A 21,380-nucleotide genomic window follows, 5' to 3' on the forward strand; every position below is an offset into this window, starting at 1 on the left:
GCTCTTTACCCTCCTGGACCTGTAATACTAAACTTGGGTTCTGCCCTGTCCTTTGGATGGCTGAAGGCTTTTTGCCTCTGGAGTTTACAGACAGAAAATGGGTATTGAGGCTGGCTGTGCTGTTTCAAATCAATAAATGTGACAAGACCTAAGGTGCTATGAAGATGGTTGCATGAACACATGTACACATGTATTCATATGTGCACATATATGCACATATGTATGTACCTGTGTGTTCACACATGTATGCATAGATGTGCCTACATGTTTGAGTATTAGAACGCAGTTCTGGTATACACAACCCTCATTCACTGACCATTTCTTGCCCACTAGGTCTGAGTACAGTGGCTCCCCCTATTCACCAAGGACCCGTAGTACCTACAGCCGTCATCCCCCTGCCCCCAGGGACACACTTACTCTTTGCCCAGACTGGGAAGATTGAACGCCTACCCCTGGAGAGAAACACCATGAAGAAGACAGAAGCCAAGGCCTTTCTCCACATCCCTGTGAGTTTTGGATGACTAGTCCTGGTGACGGTCCCAGCTCTAGGGGCCTGACTACCAAAATAATGGTTACATATAATACAGTAGCAGAATGTAATTCCAGGATAATTAACATGAGCACTGAATTATAACATAATTCAATGCTTATATTGTTAATAACTATATATAATATGAACTATAATATAGCATAATACCAAGATAGTATAATACAAGAAATATAATATCAAGACAGTTAATAGCTAAATATAGTATATTATATGCACAATACACTATAATACCAAAATACTTAATAGTTATGTATAATGCAATATGATATAATATAGTAGTTATATTTGTGATCTAAAGTAACATGATATTCATTTGTAAATAATAATTTAATAAACAACCTACATCTTTTGTTTTATTTTTTGAGACAGAGTTTCTGTGTATAAAAGCACTAGCTGTCCTGGACTCGCTTCATAGGCCAGGCTGGCCTTGAACTCACAGAGGTTCATGCTAGGACTAAACGCGTGCACTACCATGACTGGCTAACAGTCTACATCTAAAGAAAGTCTAAATGCATAGTGTATTCCCACTTACAAGCTACTGTAACAAACTGGGAAGTGACGGTCTGTTCTGCAAGCTTGGCCTGTCAGTGAGTTTATTCGGAACGCTGTGGCAATGTTCTCTCGTGATTTCGCGATAGACTCAGCCTTTAATTTTTACCTATGGTCTGAGGTCAACCCGAGGGCTGTTTCTGCCATCCCCCATGTGTTTATTCAGATCATCCAGCACCGTTCGCTAAGCAAACCATATTTTTTTGCTTGGCACCTTGGTAACCTTGCCAAAATACCATTTTAGGTGTGAGTGAGAGGCTGTTTCTGGGCGCTTTGGTCTCCTGTGCTGGTCCCTCCAGCTAACCTTATGCCAGCCAGTGTTACTCGGTTTCCATTACAGGAGAGCTCGAAGTCGGGGAGGTGTGAGTTCCTTTCTTAGGCTGTTTGAACTAGCTGAGATCATTCATTTATTTATTTATTTATTTATTTATTTATTTATTTATTTTTAAGACAGCCTTCTTCTATATGTCAGGCTACACTTGAACGTGTTACTATAGTCAAAGTCAGCTTCAAACTTGGCCTCTACCGCCCAGATTCTGAGATTACAGACATGAGCAGCAGGCATGAGAGGGAGAGGAATAAACTTCTTTGTCCTACTAAAAACAGACAAATGACCGAAATAGCCAGCCATTCGCGGTGCCTCATACCCTGACTCCCAGCACCCAGGAGGCAGACCTCTGTGAGGTCCAGGATAGCCGGGTCTCCAGGGTGTTCAAGGCTAGCCACTGTTACACGTAAGACCCAATAACAATCAAACGAAAGCAAAACCAAACGGCTTGGTTTAACTTTAGCAAAGGAGACACAGAGTCACTGAAACTGTCACTAGGGAGAACTGATGTTTTGTTGGCAATATTAAACTGCAGAATCCGTTAACCTGATTTATACTTTTCTAGTGCCCGTTGTCATCGTTAATTTCACTCTTTAATGCTTTGTAGTGCTCATTGTGGGGCCTTGTACATTTGAAATGTACATTCTTGGGGCCAGAAGATGGCTCAGAGGTTAAAAGCACTTTTGCTGCTTTTGTGGAGGAGCCATTTGGTTTCCAGCACCCAGGTTACTCAGGTCACGGACACGTGGGACTCCAGCTCTAGGGGATCCAACGCTTTCTTCCGGCTTCCACGAGCTCTTGAATATTTGTGATACACATACAGACACAAACATAAACACATACACATTAATTAAAAAATTGAAGAAAGTGAAAACCTAGCTAGAAATGTAGGAGACATGCTTATACATACAAATACATACATAATATAACATAACATAACATACACACACACAAATGTAGAAGTACAAACACACATGTATCTAAAAAAGGGTTTTTTTCTTCCTGAATTATAGTTTCTACAATTCAGCAATGAACATGTGAATGGACGAACCATATTTACTTTATTTAAAATGCTATCTGAGGACATATAGGAACATGGGATGATTCAAGGCAAAACTAGCTAGTGGGTGAACTGCTCTCAAACACTGGCGTCCCTTCCAGGCAAAAGTCATCATCGGACTGGCCTTCGACTGCGTGGACAAAGTGGTTTACTGGACAGACATCAGCGAGCCTTCCATTGGGAGAGCCAGCCTACACGGAGGAGAGCCAACCACCATCATTCGACAAGGTGGGCAAGCAAAAGCCGTCCCTTTGGTTGCTGCTCCTAACGGCCCACATTGCTCTTTGCAGGAGGTGAGGCATGGAGAGTAAGCTGCCTGGTTTGCAAGGGGCCAGGTCCTCTGCCTCCACACTCTGACCTTTTCAGTCGCTCTGAAATTTCCCACACATCACTTGAGTCATTAAATCAGGGACATCCTGGCTGAGGTTAGCCGCTTGTCTTGGGATAATAAAACTGAAACGAGGCATGTGCCTGTGCCTTCTCTGGGGGCTTACATAGTCCATCTTTGCATGTCATGAGGCCAAACTCAGCATTCCATTTATTCCTCTAGCTTCTGAGCCTGCAATTGCTTCTCGCAGGGTGCTCCATGAGGGTTTAGTCAAAGTCAGTGGGTGGATGGAACGGTCAAGAGACCTACAAGAATATTGACAGATACTCAGAAGTTGAAAACTATTTATTATTTGATTTTTTTTTGAGACAGGATCTCATATAAACCAGACTATATTCAAACTCATTAAATAGATGAGGATGACCTTGAACTCATGATCTTCTTGCGTCTACCTCCCAAGTGTTAGGATTGTATGCATGCACCACCATTCAGCTTGTTTATGTCATATTATTTATTTGTTTATTTCTTTATTTCTGTCTTCATTCTAACATTCTCCCAACTGAGCTATTTTGGCTACTGTTTATTTATTTTAAGCCAATGTTTGACAGCCTTGACTAGCCTGGAAATCCTGCCTTTCTTGCCTCTTCCTCCCTAATACTGGGTTACAAGTATATGCCATCACACCCAACTCTGAAAATAGAATCTATTTCCAAGGCTGTGTTGGTGTTAAAGAGTTGTCATTTCGAAATATGGCATCTTGGGGTAAGGGTAGTTTCTTTCCCCTACCTCAACATACCTCTTCTCTCCTTAGCTCTCCCCTGGAGTCCAGCTAGGGAGGATCAACTCTCACAAAGAGTTCTGTCTTGGCTGATATGTGACAAAATGTGTGTTACATTGACACAGCTTAATGTCAACATTTAACCTCATCTAGATGCCTGCTTGGATAGAGAAATACACTTTTTTTTTTTTTTTTGAGACAGGGTTCTTCTGTGTAACCTTGGCTGTCCTGGACTTGCTTTGTAGACCAGGCTGGCCTCGAACTCACAGATATCCACCTCAGAGATCCACCTGCCTCTGCCTCCAGGAGTGCTGGGATCAAAGGTGTGCTCCACCATGCCCAGCAAAATACACATCGTTTTAAAACCTTCAATTCAATAAATAAAGAATGGCCAGGCCCACTGTTTTAGGCTTGCCATCCCAGCTACTTTGAGGGGCTGAAGCAAAAGGATCACAAGTTCAAAGTTAGACCGGGCTACAGAATAAGCAAAGCTCAAGGTCAGGCTGGGCGACAGTAACACCCTGCCTCAAAAAGTTACAAGATGTCAGTTGCCTATCATGTGTGAGACCCTGGGTCTAGTCCTCAGTTAAAAAAAAGAAAAAGAAAAACCCATTCTACACAAGTATGTTTAACCATTCTACCAAAAACTCTAGGATCTGTGAAAGTTCCCCAGTAGTGAAATGGTTAAAGAACTTGAGTAGCTTTAGCCATGGCTCAATAGATTTGGGACACTTTTTGCTCAGAAGCTATTGTCATGCTGACATCAGCTGCTTGAAGCTCTACTTCCTCTGTAAAATATTTAACTTCTGATTTAGCATCCCTCTAACAGTTAATAATCTGTAAGGATCTACCCCCGTGGCCATTTCCCCTCTTCCTTGTTTCCTTTCTTAGAGATAACATATCAGGAACCAAGCTGAGGCTGAGACAACCCTGGCTTTGCACTTGGCTCTTGGGGCCTTTTCTGAGAGCTGATGGGCTATTTCAATGATGTTGGTTAGCTTTCACGTTCTGGCTTAGTGAAGAGAACTTGGAAATGCCTTTTTGCTTCTGTGTTGAAAATGTTGTTGCTCTTATCTGGGATTATATTTCAAATCCTGGAGGAAGAGGGTAATAGGTCACTGTCTGCTATTTCCTGTTACCTTTGGCACCAGAAATCAGCCAAAGGACTTTTAAGCACAGTGAGAACTGGAAGAAAGGCCAAAATTAACTAACTTTAAAACACAGAGAAATCAACCAAAAATGTGACCTTGACTGAGACTGAGTTCTAGAACATTTTTGGGGAGGTATTGGAGATGTGGTGTTCTTTTCCTCCTGAGGGATCTCACTAGGTATCTATCCTACTCAAATTCTACACAGCCTTAAGGAAAAACCTATTCCCTTGTGATCTCATTGTTTCTCAACACAGGGAGGGGTGTGTGTGTGTGTGTGTGTTTGCTCATTCCTCTGGAAAGTGTAGTCCACATATTTTCTTGGTTGAAAGGGCTAAGTGGCTCTTGGGTTTGAGATCAGGACCAGGCTGTGTAGAAGGTGACGGTATGACATGCGCTCCTGACAGGCTTCCTCCGGAAGCCTGTGAAGATGCTCTGGGCGGCTCCCATCCCTGCAGTAGGCGGGAGCTGCCTGGGGGATCCCACAGGATGTGCTCATTCCAAGTTTTCCCCAGATTGAGTGGCTGCTGGGGCGTGGCTTGTGTGTGTGTGTGTGTGTGTTTTCTGTCGAAAAGCTACAGGGAGCCCCTGGGAGACAGTCTCATTGTTCCTGGGCCTCTCATGGTTTGGGAAAGCTTAATACTTCATGCAGTTCTTCTTTGGGTATAGTAATAAACCATCTGTTCATTTGATCTGTGGTTCTGAATCCCTGTTCTCTGGTCCAGCCTCTGTCAGAGGCTTCTGTGTGTGTGTTTGGATCGGGAGTGCATACATGTACACATCAGTATCAGGGGATTGTCATAATCACTCTTGACTTTTTTCCTTTTTTTTCTCTTTCTTTCTTTCTTTCTTTTTTTTTTTTTTTTTTTTGAGCCAGGGTCTCGTTCCTGGAGCTCATTGATTGGGCTCACCTGGAGGACAACAAGCCCCAGAGATCCTCTTCTTTTCCTGCTCAGTGCTGGTATTAAAAGTGGCTTTGCCATGCCTAGCTTTTATGTGGGTGGTAGGAGTTGAACTGAGGTCCTCATGCCTGCACAGCAAACCCTTTACCAATTGAGCCATCTCTTTTGCCCCTGTGAGGAATGTTACTAACCTTCACAGCGTGTTCTATTCTAGAAAAGGCCGAGATGAGAGGTTGACTTGCTTTTGTACATAGGTGAGCGGGTGCGGGGGTGATTCTCTCCATTGCCGGATGCCTGGGGTAGTGCAGTCTGCTTTCCTACCTGCTTACACTCCAGCCAAGCTAAATGACCTTCAGTCCTCTGATTGAGGCGGGGGAAGAAGCTCCCGGATGCCAATAAATCCTACAATGTCATTTCATATTTTTAACTTCATATTTTTAGTTTCATAGGGCTAACCTGGGTCTTGCTTGCAATCAAGTGGAAAGTATAATTTGTAATCACCAAACACCTTCTTTTTATTCTTTACACTTGTATTCAAGTGCTAACAGTGTAGACAGCAATATTATTTCCTGAAATGCATCCCCATCCTGTAATGACTAAGGAATAAAAATCTACCGTGCCACCCCCACCTAAGATTCTATGCCTTTGTTGAGTATGGTGGCACACACCTTTATTCCCAGCACTTGGGAGGCAGAGGCAGGTGGATCTCTGTGAGTTTGAGGCTAGCCTGGTCTACAAAGCGAGTCCAGGACAGCCAGAGCCTCACAGAGAAACCCTATCTGGAAACAAAAAACAAAACAAAGCAAAAAAGATTCCGTGCCTCCTGTTCATCAGTGAGATAAGCTCTGAGTTCCTCACCTCAATCTCCATTTCACCTAGGGCCACTCCCTCCCTCTTGTGATCTCTGACCATATAAAATTGTGACCCACTTCGAACCCCTTGTCATCTTCTTTACACCTGAAAACACTTATGTATGATTCTCATCTGATAAGCTTTCATTGGTCCTTCAGGAACTAGCTTTTACAGATGTCCGCTCCCCCAGAACCCATCCCTGGTGAACTCAGCCTCATCCTGTATCATCTGCCCACAGAAACTAGACCTCACTTTGAATGACCGTTGCCTGTGGGCTTCTTGATGGACAGGGCTGCATCTTTGTCACAGTGACCCTCCTGGTTCCCAGTATAATACCCAATAGATGGGTGAGGATGGTTGGGTACCAATTTTGAATTTTTCACTTGGAAAACTGCTCATCTTATAAAACTAAGAGTTTCACATACCCATTTGGTTTCTCAAGGTTTGACCACCACGTCTAAGATAACTGAGTAACCAGAGAACTCTACGTCGGGTTATGACTTGGTGTTTTCTTCTAGATCTTGGAAGCCCTGAAGGCATTGCCCTTGACCATCTTGGCCGAACTATCTTCTGGACGGACTCTCACCTGGATCGGATAGAGGTCGCAAAGATGGATGGCACGCAGCGCCGAGTGCTGTTTGACACGGGGTTGGTGAATCCCAGAGGCATCGTGACAGACCCCATAAGAGGGTATGTTTCCCTACACGTCTGGGGTTTTGTTTGTTTGCTTTTGTTGTTGTTGTTTTGTTTTTAGTCTCTGTCTTTTTTCGATGGTCTCAGGTGATGATGCCAGCGTTGCTGTCCTGAGCTGATGAGGTGCTGGCACACTCACCACAATGCACACTTCATGCCATGCTCCAGTTTCACGTTGTTTTTTTTTTTTGTCAAGAGACTCTGTAGGGTGATAGCTTGGAAAGTGAGTAATTTCTACGTAGGCTGGATGTGAACTAACACTCAACCTGGCGTGAATGCTGTGAGAATACGAGTTGGGTGCTCTTCATCACGCCCCTGGCACTCCTGGTTGGACCGGATGTGGCTCGAGCATCCTGGAGTCCCTTCCACCCACTTCCCTTTTCACCCTATGGCAAGCTCTCAGTCTTACACCCCAGACCCCATCTCCGAGACACTCTGAAACGTTCCCTTGGAGACGACATCACTTGTACTGTGGCCATTCAGCTACCTCGCACACAGCAGACATTTCCCTTGCTCTCTCTGCTCGTATTTGCATCTTGCTTTAGTCAAATCACAGTGTTTCACCATGGCCTTTTATGCAAGTTTGTCCCTCAGGAAATTACTGTTTGTTTACATCAGGTCCAAAGTTTATGTGTGTGTGTGTGTGTGTGTGTGTGTGTGTGTGTATTTGGTAACAAACCTTGTGTGTCATTCCTCAGGCGTTGTCCACCTCTTTTTGAGAAGGGTGTCTCTCCAAGTAGGACAGGCTGCCCCCTTCTTCCCAGTACTGAGATCACAACCCTGAGTTACCACACTTGGCTTTTTGTTTGGTTTGGTTTTATTTTTAACACAGTGCTGGGGATTGAACTCAGGTCCTCACTGTAGCTACTGAACTATCCCCTCAGCCACCCAAATTTTCTCAAGATACTATAAAGAAAAGAGATGCTGTTAGTAACCAATCAGCCAATTTGAACAAAGAGCTGAGTTAACCCTAAGATCCATCTTAACCAGCTCAGGATCTCCCTTAGCTGTGTTATCTCCTTGTCTGCTGATCTCTTCCGACCTGGTCCTTTTTAAAGTGTTTTCAGGATCTTGCTTCTTCTTTCCCCTCTGCTACCTCTTCCAGGAACCTCTACTGGACAGATTGGAACAGAGATAACCCCAAAATTGAGACTTCTTACATGGATGGCACCAACCGGAGGATTCTGGCGCAGGACAACCTGGGCTTGCCCAACGGCCTGACCTTTGATGCATTCTCATCTCAGCTCTGCTGGGTAGATGCAGGTAATGGGACGCCTGACATCATCTGCACACAAGTCTCCGTGTCCTTATTCTTCTTGCTCTAGAGTTGGCAGATCTCACCCACTGCCCGTTTCTGTGTAGCGAATAAGCTCAGAATAATTTTTATATTGTTAAGTGTTACCATTTTAAGTGTTATTATAACATATAGCCTAGTATCATATTTGATTTTGTCTTCTGGCATGCAGCACCTGAAATAATTGCCATATGGTTCTATAAAAAAATAATGACTGACTCCTATTTTTGTGGGAGGTTACTGAGGATTGAGTTTAGGGCCCTGTGTATGCCATATTTCCAGAGATAATAGAGCACCCTGCATAGAGTCCTTCTTGTTCCCCTGCTCCCACTGTGCAAGGTGTCCCTCAGACTTGAGATGTGGGAAGAATGCTTTCCAAGCAAGAGCATCCCTCATCTCTCCCTGTGAAGGTCTGTGCTTGGGTACCTTCTCTGTCCCACAGCTAATTAGGACAGAGAGTGGGGTGTGAACACTTACATGCTCACACAAGCCTGTGACGGCCATCACGCACGTGTTAGTAGCAGCCAGTCACAGCTGCTGATCAGTTCTTTGGTGCCCCGACTCTGGGAAAAAGGGGTCTGGAGAGACTGAGAGGGGAGGGCCTTGAACAAAAGCCAGAAGAGAGCAGGGTACCCCCTGAGACAAAGATCTGGGAAGGCCGGCACAGGCCTCACAGGCTTCCTGGCTCACATTTCCTCAGCAGAGCCAGGTGTGGGTGCGGGAACTCAGGTGGGCATAGGCTGATGAAAGGGGAAAAAGACAGGAGGCAGAGACGGAATGCCAGTGCTGAAGAGCCAGCTCTCCGTGTTCCCTGTTACAACACTGAACTCGCTCACCCTTGTCTTTCAGACTCTTGTTTTCTGACACAAGGGCTCATTTCTCTCATGAACAATGACCAACTTGTGTTTGCCACACGCAGGCACCCATAGGGCAGAATGCCTGAACCCGGCTCAGCCCGGCAGACGCAAGGTTCTCGAAGGCCTCCAGTACCCTTTCGCTGTGACGAGCTACGGGAAGAATTTGTACTACACAGACTGGAAGACGTATGTAGGCCGCTGTCGTGTGTTCTGGGCAGATCTCTGCCCTTCCCTTTGTCTGTGGGCGTCTTTGCTTGTGGCCTCTTGGCCTAAGCTTTGACCCTCAGTGATGTCCCCTGTCAGGAGCTATGGAAGAGGGTAGAGGCAGAGGGCTGGCAAATCTCAGAGGGGAGCAGAGGTAACGTCTATCATTCCCAATCCTGGGTCTTCCTGGGCATGCCTTCTCTTTCTCCAGGAGCTGCCTAGGGTCACATGGACGCTAGGCTCCATGCTTATGTCATACTTCTACATCAGCGTAGTATTTAAACTGCAATATTCCCACAGCTGCTTCTGGACAAAGGACTTCCTCAAAGGGAGAGTCACCGCAAGGAGGCAGCTGGCCAGGAGCACCTATATGTCACCGGGAATTTAGAGCAAAGTGGGGGGGGGGCTAGGTTATTTTGGTCCTTATTTTAAAAAGCCAATGATCTACCGCCTTGGCCCAACCCCGGGGTGGGAGGGAGAGGAAGAGATATGCAGAGAGCAAGACCACCATGTCCTTTTCTCTTCCAAGCCACAGGAGAGGCTGCCTAACCAGACTGAAAACAGTTCAAGCCACCATGTTCACTCTGCTCTTTGGTGCTTTGCAGGAATTCAGTGATCGCCATGGACCTCGCTATATCCAAAGAGATGGATACCTTCCACCCCCATAAGCAGACCCGGCTATACGGCATCACCATCGCCCTGTCCCAGTGTCCCCAAGGTAATTCATCCACGCTGCTGAATGTGGGTCAACACATTCCTAAGCGTATCAGGGTGGCCTAAAAACATGGCCGGGCTCCTCCCTGTAGGAGGAGGATACCCTGCACATCCTCGATACCCATCCTTTCAGTCCATCTTTCTCTGGTGTCTGGGATGGGGGTATCCTCTGCCTCAGAGACTACATGATTCTACTAGTAGCCACAGTGGGTGAGGTGTGGTCACTTCCACCAGGGGTCTTCATTATTGAATTAGGAACCAGAGACATAAATGAGAAGCATAGTTATGGCATACATGTGGCCAGGAAGCATCTTGAGTCTTCGGCTGAGTCTTAAAGGGTACACACAAGTCTTCAGGCACCAAAAAGGAGTTCACTGTTGAATCACAAGTGTTTTCAAATGTTAGCCCATTTGGCCTAATAACAGCAAAAGTGACTTATAAGAAAAATGGCAGCCAGGTGGCATTAAAGGCCCACGCCTTTAATCCTAGCACTTTGGGAGACAGCAGCAGGTGGATCTCTGTGAGTTCGAGGCCAGTCTGGGCTACAAAACAAAATCTAGGACAATCAAGACAGAGGAACTTTGTCTAGATCTGCCCACCCCCCCCCCCAAATGGAAGCTCTAGAAAGACAGTTCAGCAACTGAAGGGTAAGCTTTGTTGTAGGCGTAAGGACTGGAACTCAATCCCTAGAACACACACGAAAGCACGTCAGGCCTGGTGACATGACCTTGTGTGACAGCAGTGGAGAGGCAGAGACAAAAGACTCACTGGGGCTCTCTAGCTAGCCAGCCCAGCCTACCAGAAACTTCCAAGCCAATGAGAGCATTCTGTCTCAGAAGAAGAGAGATATGCTAACTGTGGCTGTCCCCTGACTTCTGCCTGTATGCGTGTGCGTCCTGGAACACACATACCTGCATACACATGGGTGCGTATGCACGCACACGCACACAGGCACATACACATGAAGTTACCTCGTGTGCTCAGTGCTGTTACTCCCATTTCATGCATGAGGAAATGCAAGCAGTGGGCTCGGAACCATGCACTTGGAGCAGCAGAGCTGCAGGTGGGTCCAGGCGGCCTGGCTCCCACATCTGGGTGGAACCGGGTCTCCGCTCAAAGGCTTCTCTCCTGAGCCATCCTCTCATGCCTGCTCCCAGCCAGTGTGAGGCCATGGCTCTGTTACATGGAAAATATCTGCTCCGCGCTGGAGTTAGAGCGTCATCCCTGTGGTCTGTGGAGTAGACCCTGTACAGCCCCCTGGGCTAGTTGCTGTGACAACACACCTGACCAAAGCAACTTAACGATGAAAGAGCTTACGTGGCTCCCAGTTTAAGGGCAGAGTCAACGCGGTGGCCCGTCACATTCACACTGCAGTCAGGAGGCTGATGCGCAGCCTGCCTGCCTCATTTTTTTATTCACTCCAGCAAACCAGCCCTTGGAATAGCCACTGCCCACAAATAGGGTAGACTTTCCCGCTTCAGTTAACTTACTCTAGAACTTCCTAACAGACATACCCAGAGGTGTGTTTTTGTCATGACTCTAAATCTTACCAAAGTGGACAATCAAGATTAACTACGCACCTCCAAATTAGGAATGCATGTTCTCGCCCTGTCTAATGCTTATTTATTTATGGTTTTCCAAGACTGTTTCACTGTGTAGCCCGGGCTGTCCTGGGCTCACTTTGTAGAACAGGCTGACCTCAAACTTTTAGAGATCCATCTACCACTGCCTCCAGCTGCCATCTTATTTATGATAAACAACAGCTCATCATGGTCCCTCGAACCCACAAGGAGGAAAATGGGGAGGCTGGTCAAGTCAAGGAGGAGACTATGACGCTGATTCCCATCTTTTCCAGGCCACAACTACTGCTCAGTGAACAATGGTGGCTGTACGCACCTCTGCTTGCCCACTCCAGGAAGCAGGACCTGCCGGTGTCCCGAGAACACCCTGGGAGTTGACTGCATTGAAAGGAAATGATGACCAGATGCCTTGCTCCCTCTCCAAGTATTTCGCAGCAACACCCTACTTGAAATGACTCAATTCAGACAGAAAGTTGTCCTGCCGTGGAGTGACCAATAGGCCCATGCGTACCGAGCTTGAACCCCCACAACTTCACCTCAATCTTCTAAAACAGTCACCTGTAGCTCAGTAGTGGAAAAATCTCTACACGAGGGCAGGACACGAACACATAGACACCCCAACCCCCCACCCCCCACCTCCCACCCCCACACTAACCCCAGTCTGCAGATAAGATTATAAAGTTCTGGGTAAAAAGCCAAGGGTGGTGATATATGCCTGTAACCTTGGGAGGTAGAGGCAGGAGGATCAGTTGTTAAAGGCCAATGTTGTCTATGTAGCAGGGTTCAGCAGCCTGGATTACATGAGACCCTTTTTCAAAAAAGAAAGAAAATTCAGGGTGAAAAGCATGTGTCCATCCTAGAGCTGTAGAACTGTTTCCTAATCTTAGACTCCATGTTAAGTAGACCCCCACAGACCTAAGCAGGCTACTTCCCTGAGGCATTACAAGCTCAGCTGTTACTCTGAGGTGCCTCATATCTGGTCAATTTCCCAACAACCCATCCAGGTCCAGCTTAGCCAGGTAATGAGTCATATTTTCTCTCTTGGTACTGGAACCTCTGTCTTTGTGCTCCTATCTACCTACTCTCCTGTTCTATACCTCTACACCTGCCTAAGACTGGTTTTAATGCATGCTCTGCCATGTGATCAAAGCCCAACCGTATCTAGGAATTCATGACATTTGGTGGATGGTAAAAAATAAGCCCCTCCCAGATTAAAAAAAAAAAAATTCTGGTATTTCAACAGTGGCCACTGGTAATCAAGTGGGTAGGTCAGGAAATGTCCTAGGAGAGGAATCTGAAAATGTAGAGTCAGGATGTTTGAGGATAGGGGATTATTATTTTGATGTGTCTTGAACTGCAGCAAATTCTTCCTCTTTGCCAAAGTACCTGTGTTAGCATCCTGTCTATGATGCCATGCGAGTCTTCACCTCCACTCCTGGCACTAGTTCCCAAGTCTTCTCATGGAGAGGCGTCTGGGGCCCAAGCTGGGGTAGGACTTGGACAGAGTAATGGCCCATCACAGTCCCTCACCTTTAGAACCGTACCTTTGTTTCTCCTCCATGGCCCTTTTTGACTAGATCCTCATCTAAAGATCTAATCGAGGAAGATCTAGTTGGGCATTTCTACCAGTGGTTCAGACTCTTATTTGGCCCTTGATATAGTTCAAGGGACTGTTGCTGCCTTTCATATTTCTGTCAAGAGTTTGTTTCAAAAATATCCCCTGACCATATGCATAGCTACTGTTCTATCTATCTATCTATCTGTCTGTCTGTCTATCTCTTTTTTAACTGCTTCCTAGACACTTAAGCATTAGAAATTTTGGATCGAAAGTCATGCATTAGAAGTTCAATTCAGCACATTGTAGGCTAAGGGCATAGACAAGACTCAGTGAGAACTATCAGGAAGTAGTGGATATGGATGGAGAACAGGAAATGGAAACCTCGGGAGGAAATGGTGGGGAGGGGCTCAAAGGGAGCTAAGACTAAAAGCCTTAAATAACTTCAGAGGGAAAAAAATGACACATTTTTCAAAAGAATGATTATCCTTAAAGACAGAAGTACCTGCCTGATGCTTTTCTTAGGGAACAGAGGCCCCTGCCTCCTTTTCTTCTAGCTTCGTCACACTCAGCCTCCAACCCCATCTCTTTCTACCTCCTCTTCAATCTGCTTAGATTAGGCTGGAAACCTAAATTGGGAGGGAGCCTTTACTTAAACAATTGGAATTTAAATCGCAAGGTTTAGGGAACCTGTGAATCTTCTGTGCAACCTCATAAAGTAGCCTCAGTTTTGGGGTGTTTTGGGAGGGGGATCATTTTTATGATGCCCTCTCTGTCATGTTCCTCATGATATCCATCTTTTATAACTTTTATTCATTTTACTAGATTTCTTCTAAAATGTTTTACATGGTAAATTCTCAAACTGTGGAAACCACTGAAGGTGCTTTATTAATGGTTCTGCAGATGTATACAGGTGTGGATGATTCCTCGAGTTTACAGCTGTACCAGTATTAGTGCAGAAAATTAAAAAAAAAACTGTTAAAAATAAAATCATATTTTGTCTTGTTTTCATTGTTTTGTTCCATGACAGGCTGTTGCTATGTTGAGGCCCAGATTTGACCTCACACTCTCAATCCTTTTGCCCCAGCTTCTAGAGAACTGGTTCAAAAGCATACACTACCACAGTGTAATGTAGGAGCCACTTCATGATGGAAAAATACGCCATTTAGGGGACCCAAGACTTTACCTGAGGAGCGGTCCGTTAGCCACATAGTTCCTAGAAGAGAACGGATTATAATTGGCTTTGAAATGTATCATATCACAGACCCTAAATCCCCCTTATGGGAATTTTTATTTTTTTTATTTTTGTTTCTTTTCGTCTGTTTATCTTCTCCTCACTCCTTACCTTCCCCCCCCCCTTTTTTTTTACAAGAACCCAAATAGCATACATACTGGCCTCTAATTCCCAATGTATCTAAGATTGGCTTTGAACTTCTGATCTTTCTGCCTCTGTCTCCTGAGGGTCGGGAACACTCATGTACCATCCCACACCCAACTGAGGTTGGGAATCGAACCGACCGTGAGGGCTTCTAGAACCCTAGGCAGGCAGTCAACCAACCCAGCTGTATTCCCAGTCTCCACCATTTTCCTTATTTTAGACATCCTAGCTGCAGGGAACAGAGCTTCCTGCTTCATCTTGGAGCTAAGCTGACCTGCTCTTCTTATCCTCAGAAAGAGGAAGGACACTTTCCTGATGGGGCCAGAGACTAGAGACCTGATTTGCTCCATTCTACCGCTGGGAGGTGCTACTCGGTCTCCATGATGGGCTGTGAATGGTCTCTGAGTTGAACTGAAGAAAGGGGCCTAGGTGGGGCTAAGTTACTCAGAGCTCAGAGCTCCAGAGCAAGAGGTCCATACCTGAAGCGTCCCTGTGACAAGGTTTCCTTAGTAGTACCAATGAGTACCTACCTTACCGTGAAACTTGTTTGGAGAAAGCAACCTATATAAGGACTAAAGTTCACAGTGTTTTCTTCTGGCCTGCTTCTATCAGGAGGACATGAGGGAAGACACTAGAAAGAGAAACTCTGGGAATCCATCCCTCCGTCAGAATTGGACGAGGTGCAAGTCTCCAGGAGCTGTCTTGGACCCTGGGGGGTGGAGCCTGTGGATACACCTATTCTTATGAACAGTATTAGGAACACTGAGCATGGAAGAGGCTAGTGAGTTGCAGTTAGTGCCAACCTCAGCTGAGCTTACCATTTCCAAACACTTTTACCCCACGGCAGGCAGATCTTGGGACAGGAACATACATCCCTGGTCTGGGTTACTGGAATCAGCATGGGCAGTAAGAACTTTGCTCTCCAAAGACTTGATACATTCTGATACAATTCGGCTATGCTTTCTTTTTAAAAGAAAACATTTTTATTAATCCTGGAAGAAGTTCATTCACGCATACAATGTATTTTGATCATATTCATTTCCCGCTTTCCCCTCCCTAGCTCCTCCCAGATCCACTCCCCCCCATTCCAACTTCCTGTTCTCTCACCTTTCTCTCTTTCTTAAAATTTTCCCCTGAAGTCCCATTTATACTGACTTTATATTCTTGGGTGTAGGGATGTCCACTGGAGCAAGACTGATCTACCAGGGCCACACCCTTAATGAAAAATTGCCCACCAACTCCAATAGCTTCTCACAGCAGTTAGGGCTCATAGGTCCCTCCCTACTCTATGCTGAAATCTCGACTGGCTTGATTCTGTGCAAGCATCAAAAGAAACAACAAAAAATGCCTGTGCATCAAAGCTTGCTATCAAGAGAATAGAAGGCAATCTACCAAAAGGAGGGAATTGTTTACAAATGCATTATTCTGGTAAGGAATTAGTATTCAGAAACAAAGAACTTTTGTGGCTCAACAACCAAGAGAACAAAGTTCAGAAATGAACAGTGGGTCTAAATAACTATCCTTCTCTTGAAAATGTACCAGTGGCCAATGAGCAGGTGAAAAGATGCTCAAGGCTGGGATGCTGCTCAGGTACAGCTCTTGCTTAGCATGCCTGAGACCGTGCGCTTGACCCACAGCTCAGAAAGAAAAGTCCTTACCTTTAATTAGTCATTAAAGCAATGCAAATTAAACTCAATATTTTGGTACCATTTCATATTCAGAAGGCTCTTTTTAAAAAGAAGTTCAGAGGAAGATACGAGGAAATGAAATCTGTAGATTGCTGGAGGGAACATGAAATGGAAGACAGTATCCAAATGACCGCATGATCCGGCCAGCCAGCCTGCTTCAAGCTCTAGGTCCCAAAGGAGGGGCTGGAACAGACATGTGCAAACAAATCTTCATTGCTGCGTTCCTCCTGGAGGCTGAGAGGTGGAAACAACCTACGTGTCTGTCAACATACAGTCCATGAGACATGTTATATCCACAGACGGGACAAACACACACAGTCCAGCTGTGGAAAGGAATGACATGCAGCAGCATGTGTGGGTGAGCCTCGAGGTCATGTGCCAGAGCGAAGGGGCAAATATTAGATATCCACTAACTTAAGGAACTTAGACTAGGCTTAAAACAAAACAAAACAAACTTGAAGTAGATTTTAAGCCATCAGAGGTTAGAGGGAGGAAGGAAAGGAGTTAATGCTCAAAAATCAGAGACTTGGAGGTAGTAAAAAGCTTTTGAAAATGGGGTGGCGAGGGCTGCACCCAATTTTAAATGTAATTAGTGATACGGAAGTAGTTAAAATGGGAACTTTTGAGTTCACTGTGGATCCCAGGCTGGCCTCACATGTAAGATTCTCCTGCCTCACTCCCCGTGCCGTCACACCAGTTCCATATTATACACACATGCACAGTATATGTGTCTACATGTTGCATGACAATATCCCACCTCAATTCTGTAAATTGTTGGCATGTACAATTAAACTGTATGAGCTGTGTGTATTTAAATCATATTGCAAGAAGGATGCTTCGCTTTGCCTCACTGCAAAGCAAAAATTCCTACTTAATCTAAGATTGACAAAACAATGGGCATGGATGCTGCTGACTGCATTCTACAAGGACCCTGAGGTTCTACCTGAGGTACTGCCAGGAAGGGACTTCCCAGCTGGAATTCAGATGACGACGTGACGTAGCAGCCACGATGGCCAACAATGAAGCACTCAGGGGACAGAGGCAGGAGGAACCTAAGTTTGAGGCCAGCCCCTGCGTGCTACATAACAAGGCCCTGTCTCAAAACATGTCAACAGCAAAAAGATCACTTCACAGAAAAACTTAAAACGGGGCTGCAGTTCCGTCAGGGTCATCCAGGTTTACCATGAGCAGCAGACAAGGAAGACAGAAGAATCAAAAGAGACAGGGCCGGGGACGTGGTGCGGCCAGTTGGTAGAATGGTTGCCACTCATGCATGAAGCCTTAGGTTTGATCCTCATAAGCTGGGCATCGCAGGGTTCTGTTTTACCGGTAAAGCTAGTCTTTTCTTTGGCTTCCCGGACGTACCGGCGACCATCCTGGCCTGTATGACCTAGACTGTAGCCTCAATTTATATATTATTCACAAATACACTGCATTACTGGATAATTTTTCCATATTGCTACTTTTCCTTTGTTGCTTTCACTTTTCTCTACGGCACTGTCCCAGTGGTGACAGACATTCCTGAAGGTTTGCGCATCAAGCAAGGGGACATTAATAACTTACTATTTTTGCGTATGTGAGTGAACAAATATGTGCAGGTGCTCAGGCACATATCTGAGTCTACACGTGGAGGCCAGCGAATAGTTTCTAGTGTTATTCCTCAGGTGCGGTTCACTTTCTTTTCTCTTTTTAAGACAGGGTCTCTCAGTGACCTGAAACTCATCAAATGGGCGAGGCCAGTTGACCAGTGATCCCCAAGGATTCTCCTGTTTCCGTCTTCCAAACACAGGCCACCGTGGTCAGCTTCCCCCAACCCCACCCCACACACGCCTGTAAGCCCGATTAGCGCGTGTGAAGCCCTGCATTTGATCCTTCGCTCTTAGCTCTCAATAAAACCAAGAACAGTGGCTTATCCAAGTGCCTGTAATCCAAGCACTCAGGAGGCGGAGGCAGAAGGATCAGAAGTTCGGAAGGTCAGGGCCATACTTGGCTGCACAGTGAGTTCAAGGTCAGCTACGTGAGACCCTGGCGCCAGGGATCCAACCCATGGCCTTGTGCATGCTAGGTAAACCACGCTACCAACTGAGTCACACCCCGAGCCCCGCCCCCATTCCTTTTCAGAGGCTACTTGAACAAACCCATATAAACACCACAGTTCTGAAGAGGAGGCTAGGCTCCTTCAGCGGCCAAACGGTCTCTCTCTCTCTCTCTCCCGTTTCCTCTTTCACCAGGATGTGGAGCCCAAAGGCTGCAGCCAAAAATCTTAGGGGGGCTAGCAAGAAAGCAGGGCGCCTACAAGGTCTTTGTTAAGATGGCACAGAAATTAAGACGTGGAAGGGCCAGAGAGCTAGAGAACGCACGCTGAGAATGGCTTCCTGGACGCTTGGCTCCCGGGTGGGCACCAATAAGCTCAGAGGGCACTGGGCCTGCCTTAAAGGTTGCTGGTTTGCCAAGGCCGTTCCGAATGTGACCACAAGAGGGCGGTCAAAGCCGCTTAATGCGTGAGGCATCACCGGCCCGCCCTTAATTCAAGGCTGATCACTTCCCAAAGCCCTGACCTGTAAGCATCAGCTGTTCTGAAGCTGCTCCACGCCTCACAGTGTTAAACTACGGAAGGATTTTAAGGGGGACAAACTACATTCAAACCACAACAGGTACATATGGGTCTGGGGTTCTTCCAAAGTCCCACCCGGGAAGTCACCTTTAACAGTGAACAAGAATTTGAAGGGAGTTTGCTAGAGATAAAATGGCTTGGCCTGTGCAAGTACAGGAGCCTTGGGAGACTGGCTCTGGATACACACATTAGCATCTTATAAATGCAACATGTCCTTCAAAGCAGCGCAACTGGGTCAACAGTCTGAAAGAAAAATGGGTTATAGAGCTCAAGTGTCACCTAAGAGTATACTCAGGCCCCATTTATTTTCTTGTGGTCCTAGGAATTGAACCTGAGGCCTATAGCGCATGCTCGACAGGCGCCCTACTGCTGAGCTACATTCCTATTCCAGATTCTTGGTGTCCTTCTTGTTAGATAGGACCATCATTTGAGGCGAGGTAGTGGGGAGCGCTTTTACAAGATTCTTCAGCTCTTAGAAACTACGGACCAGCTGGTCAAGGTGGCACACGCCTGTGATCCCCGACTCGGGAGGCAGAGGAAGGTGGAGCTCTGTGAGTTCGAGACCAGCCTGGTCTACAAAGTAAGTCCAGGATGGCCAAGGCTACACAGAGAAACCCTGTCTTGGGGGTTGGGGACGAGGGGGGGTGAGGGAGAAACCTCTAAACTTCTGACTGCTTTGACTGAACACCAGCAAACACATCGACCCTTAGGGGAGATACGCTGACTCTACCCACTGTGGCCTACTGCCGCTCCAGCTGCCCGTCTCGACAGAACGCAGCTGCTGTGCACAGATGTTTGAGCAGTGGACAGGGAAGCACGTGAAGGCACCTTACAAATTCTCAAAGGGTGTGGGATGGTCAGCTGTTGCTAAGAAGTGGAAGGTGGGCCTAGGCCTCAGCTCAGTCTGTAAGGCGCTTTGTCGACAGTCATGAGGACCCAAGTTCGAGTCCCAGAACTCACATAAAATAGCCAGCATGAGCTGGGTGGTGGTGGTGCACACCTTTAATGCCAGCACTCAGGGAGGCTGAGGCAGGCGGATCTCTGTGAGTGTGAGGCCAGCCTGGTCTACAGAGGGAGTTTCAGGGCAGCCAAAGCTACACACACACACACACACACACACACACACACACACACACACAAAACCCTGCCTCCCAAAACAAAAAAACAAAAACAAACAAAACCCTAAAAGAGTGGTTGCCCATACTCATACTACCAGAGGCAGAGATAGGCTGACCAGCCAACCTCGCCTTCGTGGCAAGTTCAAGGGCAATCAGAAACCTTGCCTCAAAGAACCTGAGGAAGGACACCTGAGATTGACTTCTAGAGCCTGCACAACACACACACACACACACACACACACACACACACACACCCTACACACATGGAAGGCAAAGTCAAAGAAGCCTCTGGAAAACGCAGATGCCAACTGAGTCAGAAAAGACAACTGACTTAGAATTCTGCCAGGGTCCTCAAAGAAGTCCTTCCAGGCCCCGATCATCTCGAAGGTGTAGGAAGCACAGGTAAACAGCTTGAAACTGGGTCAAAGTGCAGGTTGTTCCCAGGTTGTCATGTACAATTCATGAAGGTGAATTCAGAAGAAGCTGTCTCATATCCCATTTATTTGGATATTGATCATTCAAGCCCAAGCTACCTGGACATCATGTCTCTGAGGGAAAGACAAGAGACAGAGCTGTCCAGTCCAGAAAATGAGAACCCTAATGGGCATTTAAATGGGAACTTATACCTAGGAGAAAAGAGATTTGGGCCAAGATTTTGTTCAGTAGAAAAATGCCACAACTGGGTTTAGAGTACCAACCCAGAGCAGCGAGCCTGTCGGGAAGACCACGAACACGGCTGGCCTTGACCACCACATGGGGAAAGTGTAGGAAGCTCGGACTCCAGGCTGGCTTTCTAACTGGTCCTATGGCTACACCAACGGCGGACTCCGCCATCCCTGCTCTAAGGAGCGGAGTGTCCGGGGTGCGCTCTCTGTAGAAATAAGCACAAACACACAATCAGACAAGGGTAGGTGTCAGGAGGGGGCGGCGTGAGAGAGAACAGTAGACAAGCGCAGGCAATCTCAGCCTCGCGCTGCGTCTCCCGAAAACACGAATCTGCACATACCAATTTGTGGAGAGAAGAGGGGATATTTGGAATTTGTGTGTGTGTGCGCATGTGCACGGGTGGGCGGGGTGCAAGTGTGTGTCAGAGGCTGACGTCAGCTGTTTTCCTCAGTCTCCTTTCCACCTTATTTGATGTTCAATGACAGGGCTCTCATTGAGCCTGCCATGGAGTCGTCTAGTCTAGC

At 46.4% G+C, this 21,380-nt stretch overlaps 1 protein-coding gene across 1 annotated transcript in view; it reads left to right on the top strand.

Annotated features, from left to right (window-relative positions):
• Nucleotides 1-14,382, top strand: part of Nid1 (nidogen 1) — a 71,884-nt gene extending 57,502 nt beyond the window's left edge. Inside the window, exons 14-20 of the mRNA XM_021660873.2 lie at nucleotides 334-506; nucleotides 2,589-2,715; nucleotides 7,014-7,185; nucleotides 8,294-8,451; nucleotides 9,402-9,525; nucleotides 10,149-10,261; nucleotides 12,113-14,382. Coding sequence (XP_021516548.1) covers nucleotides 334-506; nucleotides 2,589-2,715; nucleotides 7,014-7,185; nucleotides 8,294-8,451; nucleotides 9,402-9,525; nucleotides 10,149-10,261; nucleotides 12,113-12,234 — 989 coding nt within the window. The 3' untranslated portion in view covers nucleotides 12,235-14,382. The remainder of the gene's footprint in view (nucleotides 1-333; nucleotides 507-2,588; nucleotides 2,716-7,013; nucleotides 7,186-8,293; nucleotides 8,452-9,401; nucleotides 9,526-10,148; nucleotides 10,262-12,112) is intronic.
• The last annotated feature ends 6,998 nt before the right edge of the window (nucleotides 14,383-21,380 follow it).

This window comes from Meriones unguiculatus, chromosome 19, assembly GCF_030254825.1.
Source record: "Meriones unguiculatus strain TT.TT164.6M chromosome 19, Bangor_MerUng_6.1, whole genome shotgun sequence".
Lineage (NCBI taxonomy): Eukaryota > Metazoa > Chordata > Mammalia > Rodentia > Muridae > Meriones > Meriones unguiculatus.